The sequence below is a fragment of the Zerene cesonia genome, chromosome 4 (genome assembly GCF_012273895.1).
Source record: "Zerene cesonia ecotype Mississippi chromosome 4, Zerene_cesonia_1.1, whole genome shotgun sequence".
NCBI classification, from domain to species: domain Eukaryota; kingdom Metazoa; phylum Arthropoda; class Insecta; order Lepidoptera; family Pieridae; genus Zerene; species Zerene cesonia.
In genome coordinates this window covers 65,865-77,007 of record NC_052105.1, presented here as the reverse complement: position 1 = coordinate 77,007, position 11,143 = coordinate 65,865, and the positions used below count along the sequence as shown (strand labels likewise).

The window sequence follows — 11,143 nt, the reverse complement described above, 5'->3', positions numbered from 1 at the left end:
TCCAATTACTTCCATTATTTTATATATTTTTTGGATATTTAGCGGGAAGAGACGCAAGTGACACAGCCTTTATATAGGTGAGTGGGCAGCGCTTGTCGTAACCTTACAAATAAGGTAATTTTTTACCTTTTTGGTGAAAAAAAATAAAAACCAAATATAGGAGAGTAATACCTGTAAATACATCCACTGTCGGAGCGAATTATCGCTACCAATTACCATCATGTAGGTACTATTAGTAATTTGATTCTATTCTATTCAAAGTAGGCTCTCTGAGTTAGGATTTTTATTCTCTGCAATCTGTTTTGCATCACTTTTGATGAAACGTTTGCATGAAGATCTACACGTTATATTTTATCTAAGGATGTTATTACATGGAAATAACAGAAAGTCGATTCTGGGCTGTTCAATATTGAAAACGTTCTCACCGAAAGCCAACCTTAGATGGAGAAGACATGTGTTAAGGAAATTTAGAATAGGTTTATTGGTTAAAGTACATTACAAAATGTCGTGTCTTTGCTGATCACCGTCGAACAGTTCCCTCACTGGGAGCCGAACCGGCAACCACAAGATGGCAGCAGCACTATTACGATAGAGTTTAGAACAGACAACTTATTGTTAAATTATTTACAAAAGTGTCTTTGCACTTCACCTTTAATTCCATGTGCTTTGTTCTGATCATATCAGTACCAGCTTATTGCGCTTTACTCAAGTTACCAAAGTGTGTGAAGTGTGTCAAAATGGATTTTGTTTTCCTGACCTGATCCTGACTTGAAGATAACGGGGCAATATAACGTTTTTTAATTGCCGAATATATCGTAGGAATCAGAATGGGCCTAGTCACTGAAATGATGCGTCATTTCCTGATGACTAATACTCGTTTATTTAAATGAATCAATAAACTGATAACAAATATAATCCTCATGCAAAGTTTCAGATAAGTGATTGATATATTTTTTATTTTTAACCATGAGACTATTATTTCGTCAACATACATCCATTAAATAGATTAACATCTTATAAGAGAGATAAAAATATGTTTTATGATAATTTACCCATGAATTAATAAGAATAATTGAATTACGATTTTTAATGTATACTATTATAATTACAATTCGAACAAACATGATACTTGATCAATTACCAATAAAGTTGTTGAACTCATTTAATGTCTGAGTTATTTGGACGCAGACGTTATATAGCATAAAAAGACCGAAGAGGCACTTACAGTTCCAAGAACAAGGAAGTTCAATTCGCGACTCAGTTTATAACATTCGGAGGCGATCTCGTCCGCAATAAAGTTTCGATATCAAAAATCGAGTGTCGATCGCGGCTTCCGACAAATTGCCCTCATAAAGCCACGCTTCGGTTTATGGCAACTCGCAGTCTCCCGGCGGGGCCCGCAGCCAATCCCGCGCGGCGCACACTAGCTCGCCGCTGCACATAACTACATGACCTACGACCTACGAGTACGAGCCTCCACACTCCGCACTCTGTTTTATTTAACTGCAGCTGAAATAATACAAATAAACTTGGCAAAATTGCAGATTTGTAAAACTACGAAACGGGAATCTCGCTGAGTGATTTAGGTGCGAATAATTTAACTTCGTGGGGCCTTTGTTGTTTATTTGGCGAACTAAATAATATATTTCTGTACGACTCGCGTAGATTTGTGCGAAAATTTAGGTACGGTAAACTTTTCATAAATTAATAATGTTGTCAAAGACAATATAATTACTTCGAGCACGTCCCTCGTGCCGGAATACATTATTTTGTCCCTATTTGCACCTCCTGTGTGCGCTACTTTGTCTATTTACACGATGATAAATGAGAATTTAACTTTAATTAAAACTTTCAAAGCTTCAAGTCCAAAGGAACTCGAGATCATTTATAGTCTTCCTGCATTCAATTAATTCACTTATTATTAACACGTTACTATCAGTCCTAAGAACGTAGTAATGCTGTTGGTAAAAATTCTGTTTCAAGGATTTCAATACCATTTATTATAGGTACGTATATGAAATGCGCAATTCAACGACAGACTGGTTTATTAAATAGAAACAGATTTTTACTCAACCATAATCTCTAATTTATATCAAAAATTATTCAAAACATTTTATGCTATATTCACAACACAATTTTAAGAAAAGGGAACACAATATAGTAAATACACCAGCACCTAACACTAAAATTATTAATTAAGATATCAATTGAATTTAATTTGAATTCTCTCAATATACATACTGCACGACTACGTAAATTCTAAAATACTGTTATGATTCCTTTCTATTCATCTAATCACTTGATCACTACATTTCTATTCACGTGTCCTTTTAGTGAAAGCAAGAGGCAGTCCTCCCTGAAAGGTCTGCACGATGTTAGCGGCTGGGTCTAGCTGGGGCGGCGCGGGGCGCGCGGGGCGGGACGAACCCTGCTGTGACTTAGAACTGCCACCAGCCCAGCCAGCGATTGGGCTATACCCATCCGCTCTCCTGAGTTTACACAATTATATATTGTTAATCTCTATATTTGTATAACTATGTTTTAAATAATTGAATACATCAGTACATTATATAATAAATTAAAACAGATTTTGATTGTTATAAGTATTGTGTTTTCTTGCGTTATATTGCGACTTTTTAACTACGATTATTTCTTATATTTTTATCATAAATTTCCGGATAAAACTACAACAAAGTTAGCGACGTTCAGTCTGCTCATGACCACTCACTCACTCAACATTGAAAATCCTACTAATATTATAAATGCGAAAGTTTGTAAGGATGCATGTGCGTTTGTTACTCTTTCACGCAAAAACTACAATACGAATTTTCATGAAACTTTGTAGTAATATAGCTTTTATATCAAAATAACACAATATTTTAAAATTTTAAGGATTTTTTATAACGATTTTTTTATATGATTAATGGTGATGATATAACGATAACTGTCAAATAATTTATTGTTGTATTATTATTGTTTCATACAATACATATATCCTATCCTACTATCCTACCAATATTATAAATGCGAAAGTTTTATATCATAATTAAGTCTACAAGGGATTAATAAATAGACGCTGGCTTTTCAAAATCCTACGGTTAAATTTTTTCCCAGTTTCAGAGAAGACGAATGTATATACAATATTTCTAAATAATTGTGAAAAAATATTAACACATTAATTTAACATGTAAATTCTGGGTGAAGGTTAATAAAACTATTATAAAATCTCTCTTAAATTCAAACTCAAACTCATTCATTCATTCAATTAGACTTCTTATAGAAGCACTTTGGAATCGTTATAACATAGTTTTACCAACGGTTCAGAAAGTAGTTTCTAAGAAGAGCCGGCAAGAAACTCTGATACCAATTCCGTCAATTTTACATTTAAAACATAAGCTTAATATGTACACATAACGCAATTTTTTGCTTTAGAAAGCTTGAAAACAGACATTTCAATTTTATTTCTGTTTCTCGTGTTATAAAAATGTTCATCACCTTATCTTGTGTGTAAGTCAGTGTTGTTGTGTTCTTGTAAAATATTATTAAATACAGACTGTGATGGTATAGTAAGGATACCAGTACTCTTAAGGAGATCTCTTAGTGTGTCCCTAGATCGTAAATTATAAATAAACGTATGGCCCTTTTTCGTAATACAAATAAAGCTTCAATATCTGCCCCTCTGCCTCATAGCAGAATTCCATAGGACAGGATGCTATGGAAGTAGCTAATATAAACCAGTCTAGCCATTTCTATATGCAACTGAACTGCGCTTAGCAGCGGCGGTGTTGGTATGGGTTCCCCATTGCTCCTCATCTAGTGTCATCTCAAGAAATACAGTCAATTTCATAGGGTGTATTAACTCCCGGTTGAAAATAATATTTTTATTCACCCTCTTTGCTTTAGGAAGGATAAATTCTAAACTATTTTTTTTGCATTTTATATTGAACTAACGGTCCGCCTCGGCTTTGCCCGTGGTATGTATAACTATATAGGTATGTATAACCCATAGCTTTCCTCAATATATTGGCTATCGAACACTGAAAGCATTTTTCAAATCAGACCATTAGCTCGTAAGATAAGTGCGTTCAAACAAACAAACTCTTCAGGTTTATAATATTAGTATAGATTATTGGTTGTAGACCAATTAGATATGTGTAAGAGCTAAGTTTACTTCGCCAACATTGAACATGGAACCTGCTTTTTTGAAAGTGGCTTAAATTAGGCAATTACAGCGTCTTATACTAGACAATAATATTCGATACGATACGACTATAAGATACATCTCAACCTACATAATTATGGTGAGTTTTTGTATATTGCTATTTCTTTGTTTTGTATTGTGTATTTCCCACAAACCAAAAGGTTAACTAAGCGCTCACAAGACTAAAAACGGTAAAAAGTACCTATATACCACATCACTAAGAAAGAGTGTCTTGGCAAAGCAACGTTTCCCGGTTAAGCTAGGTAGTACATTTTATAAATTCCGCTACTTAGTTCAGAATATTTTATTTAACATTCTTATAACAAAAACAATTAATATTATAATAAATAAAACAAAGATTATAAAAAAAAAATATTTTTATAATTTTAGTCGTAGGACAAAGTGAATAAGAACAAAATTTGACATATATTTTATAAGAAAACTAATATATTATAATGATTTTTGACATGATTATTGAAAATTTGGAGAAAATAAAAATTATAAAGACATGTCCAATATTAAGATCGTTCCATCACATTAAGAAGATCATATATGTAATATAATGTAAGTTAGATGTGTGAGTAGCAGCGGACAGCGGGCAGCGCTAGTGTGGGGCGGAGCGCTCGCGGAACACGAGTGGGATGCCGCCGACCACGCTCTGCACGATGCCGCCGGTGGGGTTGATCACGGGGTGGCGCGGCGCGCCCGGCGCCGGGCTCACGTCGAACTTGGACAGCACGGCCGCCAGCCCCGCCAGCGACTGCATCAGCCCCAGCCGCTCGCCTGCAACCACGTGCCGCAATTACCATATTACCCTTCTAACGCTCCTCACACTCTTAATCTACTATCCTAACCAATATAACCAACAATATTAATTTGTTATTTTTTATTAAAAAAAAAATGGTTGCCTGTAAAGTCGGTTTTATGGGCGAAGATTTTACGTGACAACGCCAAGAACGCTCGAGAAAGACAGAGACAGAGACACAAGCACGCGCCGATTCAAAGCGCCTAATTCTCTTGTGCTGCGCGCGCGGCGGACCGATCATAGTTCGGTGACTCATCGTAACGTTACCAGGCGTTACACTTTTTCATGAGAGACTCCGAGCCGCAGCCTAATTTAAGACGTTGTCACGTCAAAAATTTTAAGATGCGTTCGGTGTCCATTAATTTTTTTTGTTTACGAAATATTCTTTCGATTCTCCTGCCAAATATCATATATTCACTCTTTCTGTTGCAGTCGGGTAAAAATTCATATGAAATATTAGCAAACTTACCGACACAAGCTCGAGGCCCCTCTCCAAAAGGCAGGTAGACAAATTTGTTGTTGGGGTCAGCAAGCTCAGGATCGAAGCGTTCAGGTCGGAACTCTTCAGGTTCAGGAAAGTACTTCGGGTCGTTCTGCAGGGCCTGCACGGGAATCATCACCACAACGCCCTCGTCAATTGAAAAGTTCAAGTCTTCAAAAGTATATTTTCGCACACATTGTCGCGCTAAGAACCCCAGAGATGGTAAAACTCTCATTCCTTCTTTAAATGTCCACTCTAAGTAAGTCATCTCTTTGACAGCTTCATAACACAATTTATTATTGTGTTTTGCCAATACTCGATCAATTTCTTCTTGCACTTTCACTTGTACGTGCGGATTGTGAGCGAGTTCGTTCAACGTGGTGCTTGTGGCGGAGGACGACGTTTCGAATCCTGCAGCGAAGAAAACAAACATTTGAGACGCCAAAATTTCGTCGTCAATTTCTAGTTTTGCTATTTCTGGTTTGCCTTCTGAATCTCTCCTCTCAATAGATTCCCCGACGATGGTGCCCTTCTTTTTGCATTCAATTAATAAATCTACGAAATCATTCCTAGATGAAGGTTGATAATTTCTTTGCTTAAGAACCTGATGCAGGAGTTGGATAATAGTCTTTTCTATGCTAGCAGATAGTTTAAGATTTTTGAATGTTTCAGGAAATAGTTGCTTAAGAAAAAGCTTAACGATAAATTTGGCATCCTTGTGAAATATTTCTATTCCGAGTTTTCTAAATTCGGAGTTTTCGTCTTGCAAAGAATCTGCGTCGAGACCGAAACCGCAAGCACCAATGAAGTCAGTGGTGTAGCGCGCCATGAGGTCGCGGGCGTCGAGCGTCTGCCCCTTGGCGGCAAGGGCCAGCACGCGAGCTTGCAGCCGCTCGGCGCGCTCCTCGATGAGCGGGAACATGGCGTACAGCTTAGCGCTGGAGAAAGAGGGCGTGAGGCGCTGCCGCAGCAGCCGCCACATGTCACCGTCCGCGAAGAACAGGTTCTTCTGCAGAGGCTCCATCTTTATTTTGTTATTGCTGAATCCGCGGTGATAAAAGTAGTGAAAGTCTGTGGTAAGGACCCTTTTGATGATATTAGGATCCCTTATAATAAGCTCCGGACGTAACGATCTAAAATAACCTACGACAGGCTCATCTGGGTACTTCCAGTATGCCTCTGTTATTAATTGGGTCATACTTTTGCGCATTAGATAATTGCTTGCATTATTCCCTAGGATTGGAATAGGCCTGTCATGTTTGACCCCCCGCTCTTCCCAATATTTAAAAGTTTTGGTCCCGTAAAAGTATAACGCGATAAGCGCCACAAAAATTAAAGTTACAAAAATCATGTTCTTGTTACGAAGTAGGTACCACTAATAAAGCAGAATTGTGAACACTCGGACGGGTTGACACTTAACCGCGGCCGTGTGTTTGCGCGGCGGCCGGCTCCTGCAACTGAGAGCGGCTTGTCGAACTCCGCCTTATGTAGCACTGAGACTATACTCGCGTTATTAGCTGACAATTGTTATGTATAGTAGATTGCCCAAAACACGCGAATGAGTCATCGTTCAGATATCAACGAAGTAAATACTACAATTATTAGATAACCATCATAAATAATAAATACTATTTAATACCTTCATTGTAAGAGTTCCGTTCCCAAAAGCTAAAACGGGTCCTAAGACTTCAACCTTTTCGACGTCTAACCGTAGGCTGTATTTCATTTACCGTAATAGTTTAGGAAGGTAAACCGTAAAAGGAAAATTTCAGAGATTGATGTGTTTCTGTTGCCGAAATCGAGTCGATTTTAGATGGAGATCGAGTTTAGCATTTAGCAACAAATTCGCTGGGTAACCTTTGTTTTCCAGTCACAGGTCATTCTCTTGCAGAAAATCCACCGACGATCAATTCTGAAATATTATAAAAATCATAGTTTAACAATTGTCACACGAGCTATGTTCGTGTTCAAGCAGAATGAAATTAAGTATTGCATAAACAATTGAAAAATAGTGATATTTTATTTTTCGTGGGCTAACTGGACGTTACAACAAGCATGGTATACAATGACAACACGGCATACAATAAAATATCTACATACACTTAAACGAAATTAGCTTAATTAATTAAAACCGATACACATTCACTGAAGATTTATTAACTTTTTCTATGAAAATAATATTAAACTTAGAGTTGAAGTGTAGCGGTTAAAGGGTTGCCAACATCTGAAAAGAAAATTACTAAATTATTACATTATTATTATTGTAATTAATTTCATCATCCAGTAAGCCCCAGATGTTTTTAATTTCAAAATTTCATCTATCTACACATTTAATAAAACTATAGAAAAGTCGTTTTTGTACATTAAAAAAGATAACTTTCTTAATTTCAATATTTTCCAATATTTTACCAGTGTGTTAAAGGACAACCAATAGTCAAACCAACCAAAAATCCATTTCCAGAATTTTTTGAATATTTGTCATTTTGTTTGTCGGTTTATTTGTTTGGGTTGCACGTAAATTTTACGAAAGCAATGTAGGTAACTTTTATACACAACGGGTGAAACTAACTTTAAGTAACATTTAACTTTTGTTTTAATGCAATCAGTTCCACCAAAAAAGCATTTGTTGAGCAGGCTATTGCACAGTTGTGTGAAAGGCTGCAGGCAAATAAGGAATGTAAATATAAATATGAAGATCATCAGCATACATGTTGTACCGGATACGGAATTAAATAATGCTTGTAATAGAGTATAGAAAATGTGAGAAAAGAAGTGGCGAGAAGACACTGCCCCTGTACTTCTGCACTAAGATATCTCCAGGATGAAATAGACTCATGCTTTGTAATCAGCCGGCGACCGTGCAAGACGCTACGAAACCACTGTGACAGCGAAGCAGATATGTTAATAAAACCCAGCACACTTAAAAATACTCCATACTATATAGCATTATGTTATCTGTGTTCCTAATAACAAATGAATTAGCATTGCTACAATGTCAGAAATGTAAGCTTCTTAACCACACCAATGTGATAACCATATGAAAGAGATCATATTTTCAGTAGTATTATAGTAGTAGTAATATGACCTAAAAAGAATATATCCGACTCACGAAGGATTTATTTAATAAATGTTAGTACCTATACATTGGGTAGAATGATCGCAGCAAAATGTCATCTACATTATGCTATGCATTTATTTAATATAGTATGGTGAATTACAACTAAAAAAATGTTAATTATACAGCAAAAATAGAAGAAAGTAACAATTAAATTAACTAAAAATGTAAAGTATGCGATTTTCCATTAGTGTGTATGTCACATACGCACGCACACAGGCGCAGCCGCTAATAGACGAGCCGCTTTTAGCGAGCTTATTCGAGCGCGGTATTTTCAGCTCAGAGCATACTATGCTCTGCACCCAACTTTGTTTCTTTGTATATATAGTTCTAAGCGTGTTCGATCTTTGTATTTAAACAACTTTACTTTTAATATTTATTATCCGGCTTTCAATGAGGAACTGTGCTAAGGATATTCCTTGACTCGAAAACTAAATTTAAGTATATTTAGTACAAACAAATCTACAACTCTTATACTAGTGTATAGATACTAGACTGCTAAAAAGATAAGTAAATCAATTTAAACATTCAGTTACAATAGGACAAAATTTGAAAGCAGGCTTAGACTTCAAGAATGAAAGTGTTTTATGAACTATGACTTATATGACTTATATTAACTGGGGTCCACTTTGTTGCCAAGTGTACAATTGTGAGCTGTATGCGTGTTGCGAGCAACTCGATATAGAGCAGCGCGTGGCTCGCGCGCGCCAGCCCGCCCACTCTCTCACTCAAATCAAACGCAACAGTTTTCATTCAATAATTTATTTACATCATTAAATAACTGTACAATATTTACATCGAGTTCGGTTTTATCCATCGTTTTTATGTATGAACGTAATATACCCCGTAACCCTAGAAGTTTATCTTCCGCCTTATATTATTAGTGGCCTGGATGGCCGTGGAGTTGTAAAGTGACTGTCACGTAACAACCGTTCGCAGCAAACAAATTGCTGTTAAGATTACGCCGCTACTGTAAACGAGATTCGCAGCGCTGACCCTCGACTCTGCCTGATCGCGCTGCATCTCCATTTCTCCGTCTAAAATATTATAATAATGAAATTATGAATAAGTTAACTATATTTGGTTATCAATTATAACAACATTAATTAAAATACTTATGTGGAAGATCTAACTAACAAAGGAGAGCCCTTTTCTTATCTCACCCTTCACATTCCCATCCTTTCCTTCTTTCCAGTCGTCAATCCTTTCCTCACTATTTATTAACCCCTTAAAAGCAGTCAGCGCATGTAGAGGCACTAGGCACTACTGCGAATGTTCATGGGTGGTAGTGATCACTTACCATCAGGCGAACCACCTGCTCAGTTGGATGCTATGACGTAAAAAAAGATAACAGTGGCGTATTGCATAAAGAACTCAGATAGTGATAAGTTCATATTTGACGACTGATTCATACAGCTATTAATATTTTGTGATAGTATGATATGTTAACTAAATTACGTATTGATTATGATTGTATTTTATCACAAAATCTTAGTTCTACATTTATTTTATGAGTCATGAGAAACTTCTATGGGAAGGTCTCGTTTTAAAATGTGTTTTAAAGCTCTTTCAAATCTTTTCTCCTAAAATATTTACGTGATATATACATAAATATATATTTATTAGCTGTGCCTAGAGGTTTCCCCCACATTAATTTGAGTGAAATAAACTATTTGTACATAACTGTTTATGCGTTTACCTGCTGCTTACCTCCAAGTGTGCGTTGTTTGTTCACCTTTTCTTAGACTTTGTGTGACTTTATGGCATGATTTTGAGACTGAAGATAGTTTGGAGGCAAAACAGTGACACAGGCTTCCTTCCATTGTGGTAAAACATCATTCCCTACCGTCAAAGCCATGAGTACAGATGCAGCAAGTTAACAAAGCTCACCAATAATATCGTACTCCTGATCATCAGCGCCGTCCCGGTACAGATGCACGAAGAGGTCGGCGCTGACGCCGGCGGCGGCGCACGAGTAGCGGCCCGCGTCCGCCGCCGTCAGCTGCGCCAGCGTCAGGCGTGACACCGCGCGCCCCGCCCACCGCTCCGTGTCCAGCGAGATGCCGCCTCGCGAACTCTGTCGTGTGTCAACGTATAATTAATATAATATTATGAAGGGGCATATAAATTTCTGTATGGAATAACGAATTAACTCAAAAACTACGGTTAGAACTCTACCTACAACTTTTCACAGTTTTTTTTTATGTCACAGTCGGCAATGGAGCTGGTGGGACGCCTGATGGTAAGCACTACCACCGCCCATGAACATTAGCAGAGGCATAAGGTCAATGGCAGATCTTACTTCATTTATTCCTTTCGTCAATCCTTGGATTGGAAGGAGAGGACTAGGAAGGGTAAAGAAAAGGACATAGGCCTCCGGCTCCCCCACTCACAGAACGAAACATAGCAGTATGTTATTTTACGCCGGTCCTCTGTTCGGGTGTGGTATTTCCCCTGTGCAAGCTGGACCAATTCGTGCCGAAGCGTGCTCGACTACCACATACAAGTACAAACGTGGTTGGAATATAAAGGATGGGTGTA

The 11,143-nt window shown here is 37.3% G+C and overlaps 2 protein-coding genes across 2 annotated transcripts in view; both read right to left on the bottom strand.

The window, feature by feature from the left end:
• Positions 1-4,714: 4,714 nt before the first annotated feature.
• Positions 4,715-7,139, bottom strand: LOC119839606 (cytochrome P450 6B6-like). Its single transcript, XM_038365994.1, has 2 exons — positions 5,476-7,139; positions 4,715-4,984 (listed from the first exon to the last, which is right to left on the bottom strand). The coding sequence occupies exons 1-2, from the start codon at positions 6,836-6,838 to the stop codon at positions 4,806-4,808; spliced, it is 1,542 nt and encodes a 513-aa protein (XP_038221922.1). The 5' UTR covers positions 6,839-7,139; the 3' UTR covers positions 4,715-4,805.
• A 2,149-nt stretch (positions 7,140-9,288) lies between these two features.
• The window catches only part of LOC119839661, a 32,646-nt gene continuing 30,791 nt past the window's right edge, over positions 9,289-11,143 (bottom strand). Inside the window, exons 6-7 of the mRNA XM_038366063.1 lie at positions 10,493-10,679; positions 9,289-9,639 (exon numbers count right to left, since the gene is read on the bottom strand). Of these exons, the coding sequence (XP_038221991.1) occupies positions 9,521-9,639; positions 10,493-10,679 (306 nt within the window). The 3' untranslated portion in view covers positions 9,289-9,520. The remainder of the gene's footprint in view (positions 9,640-10,492; positions 10,680-11,143) is intronic.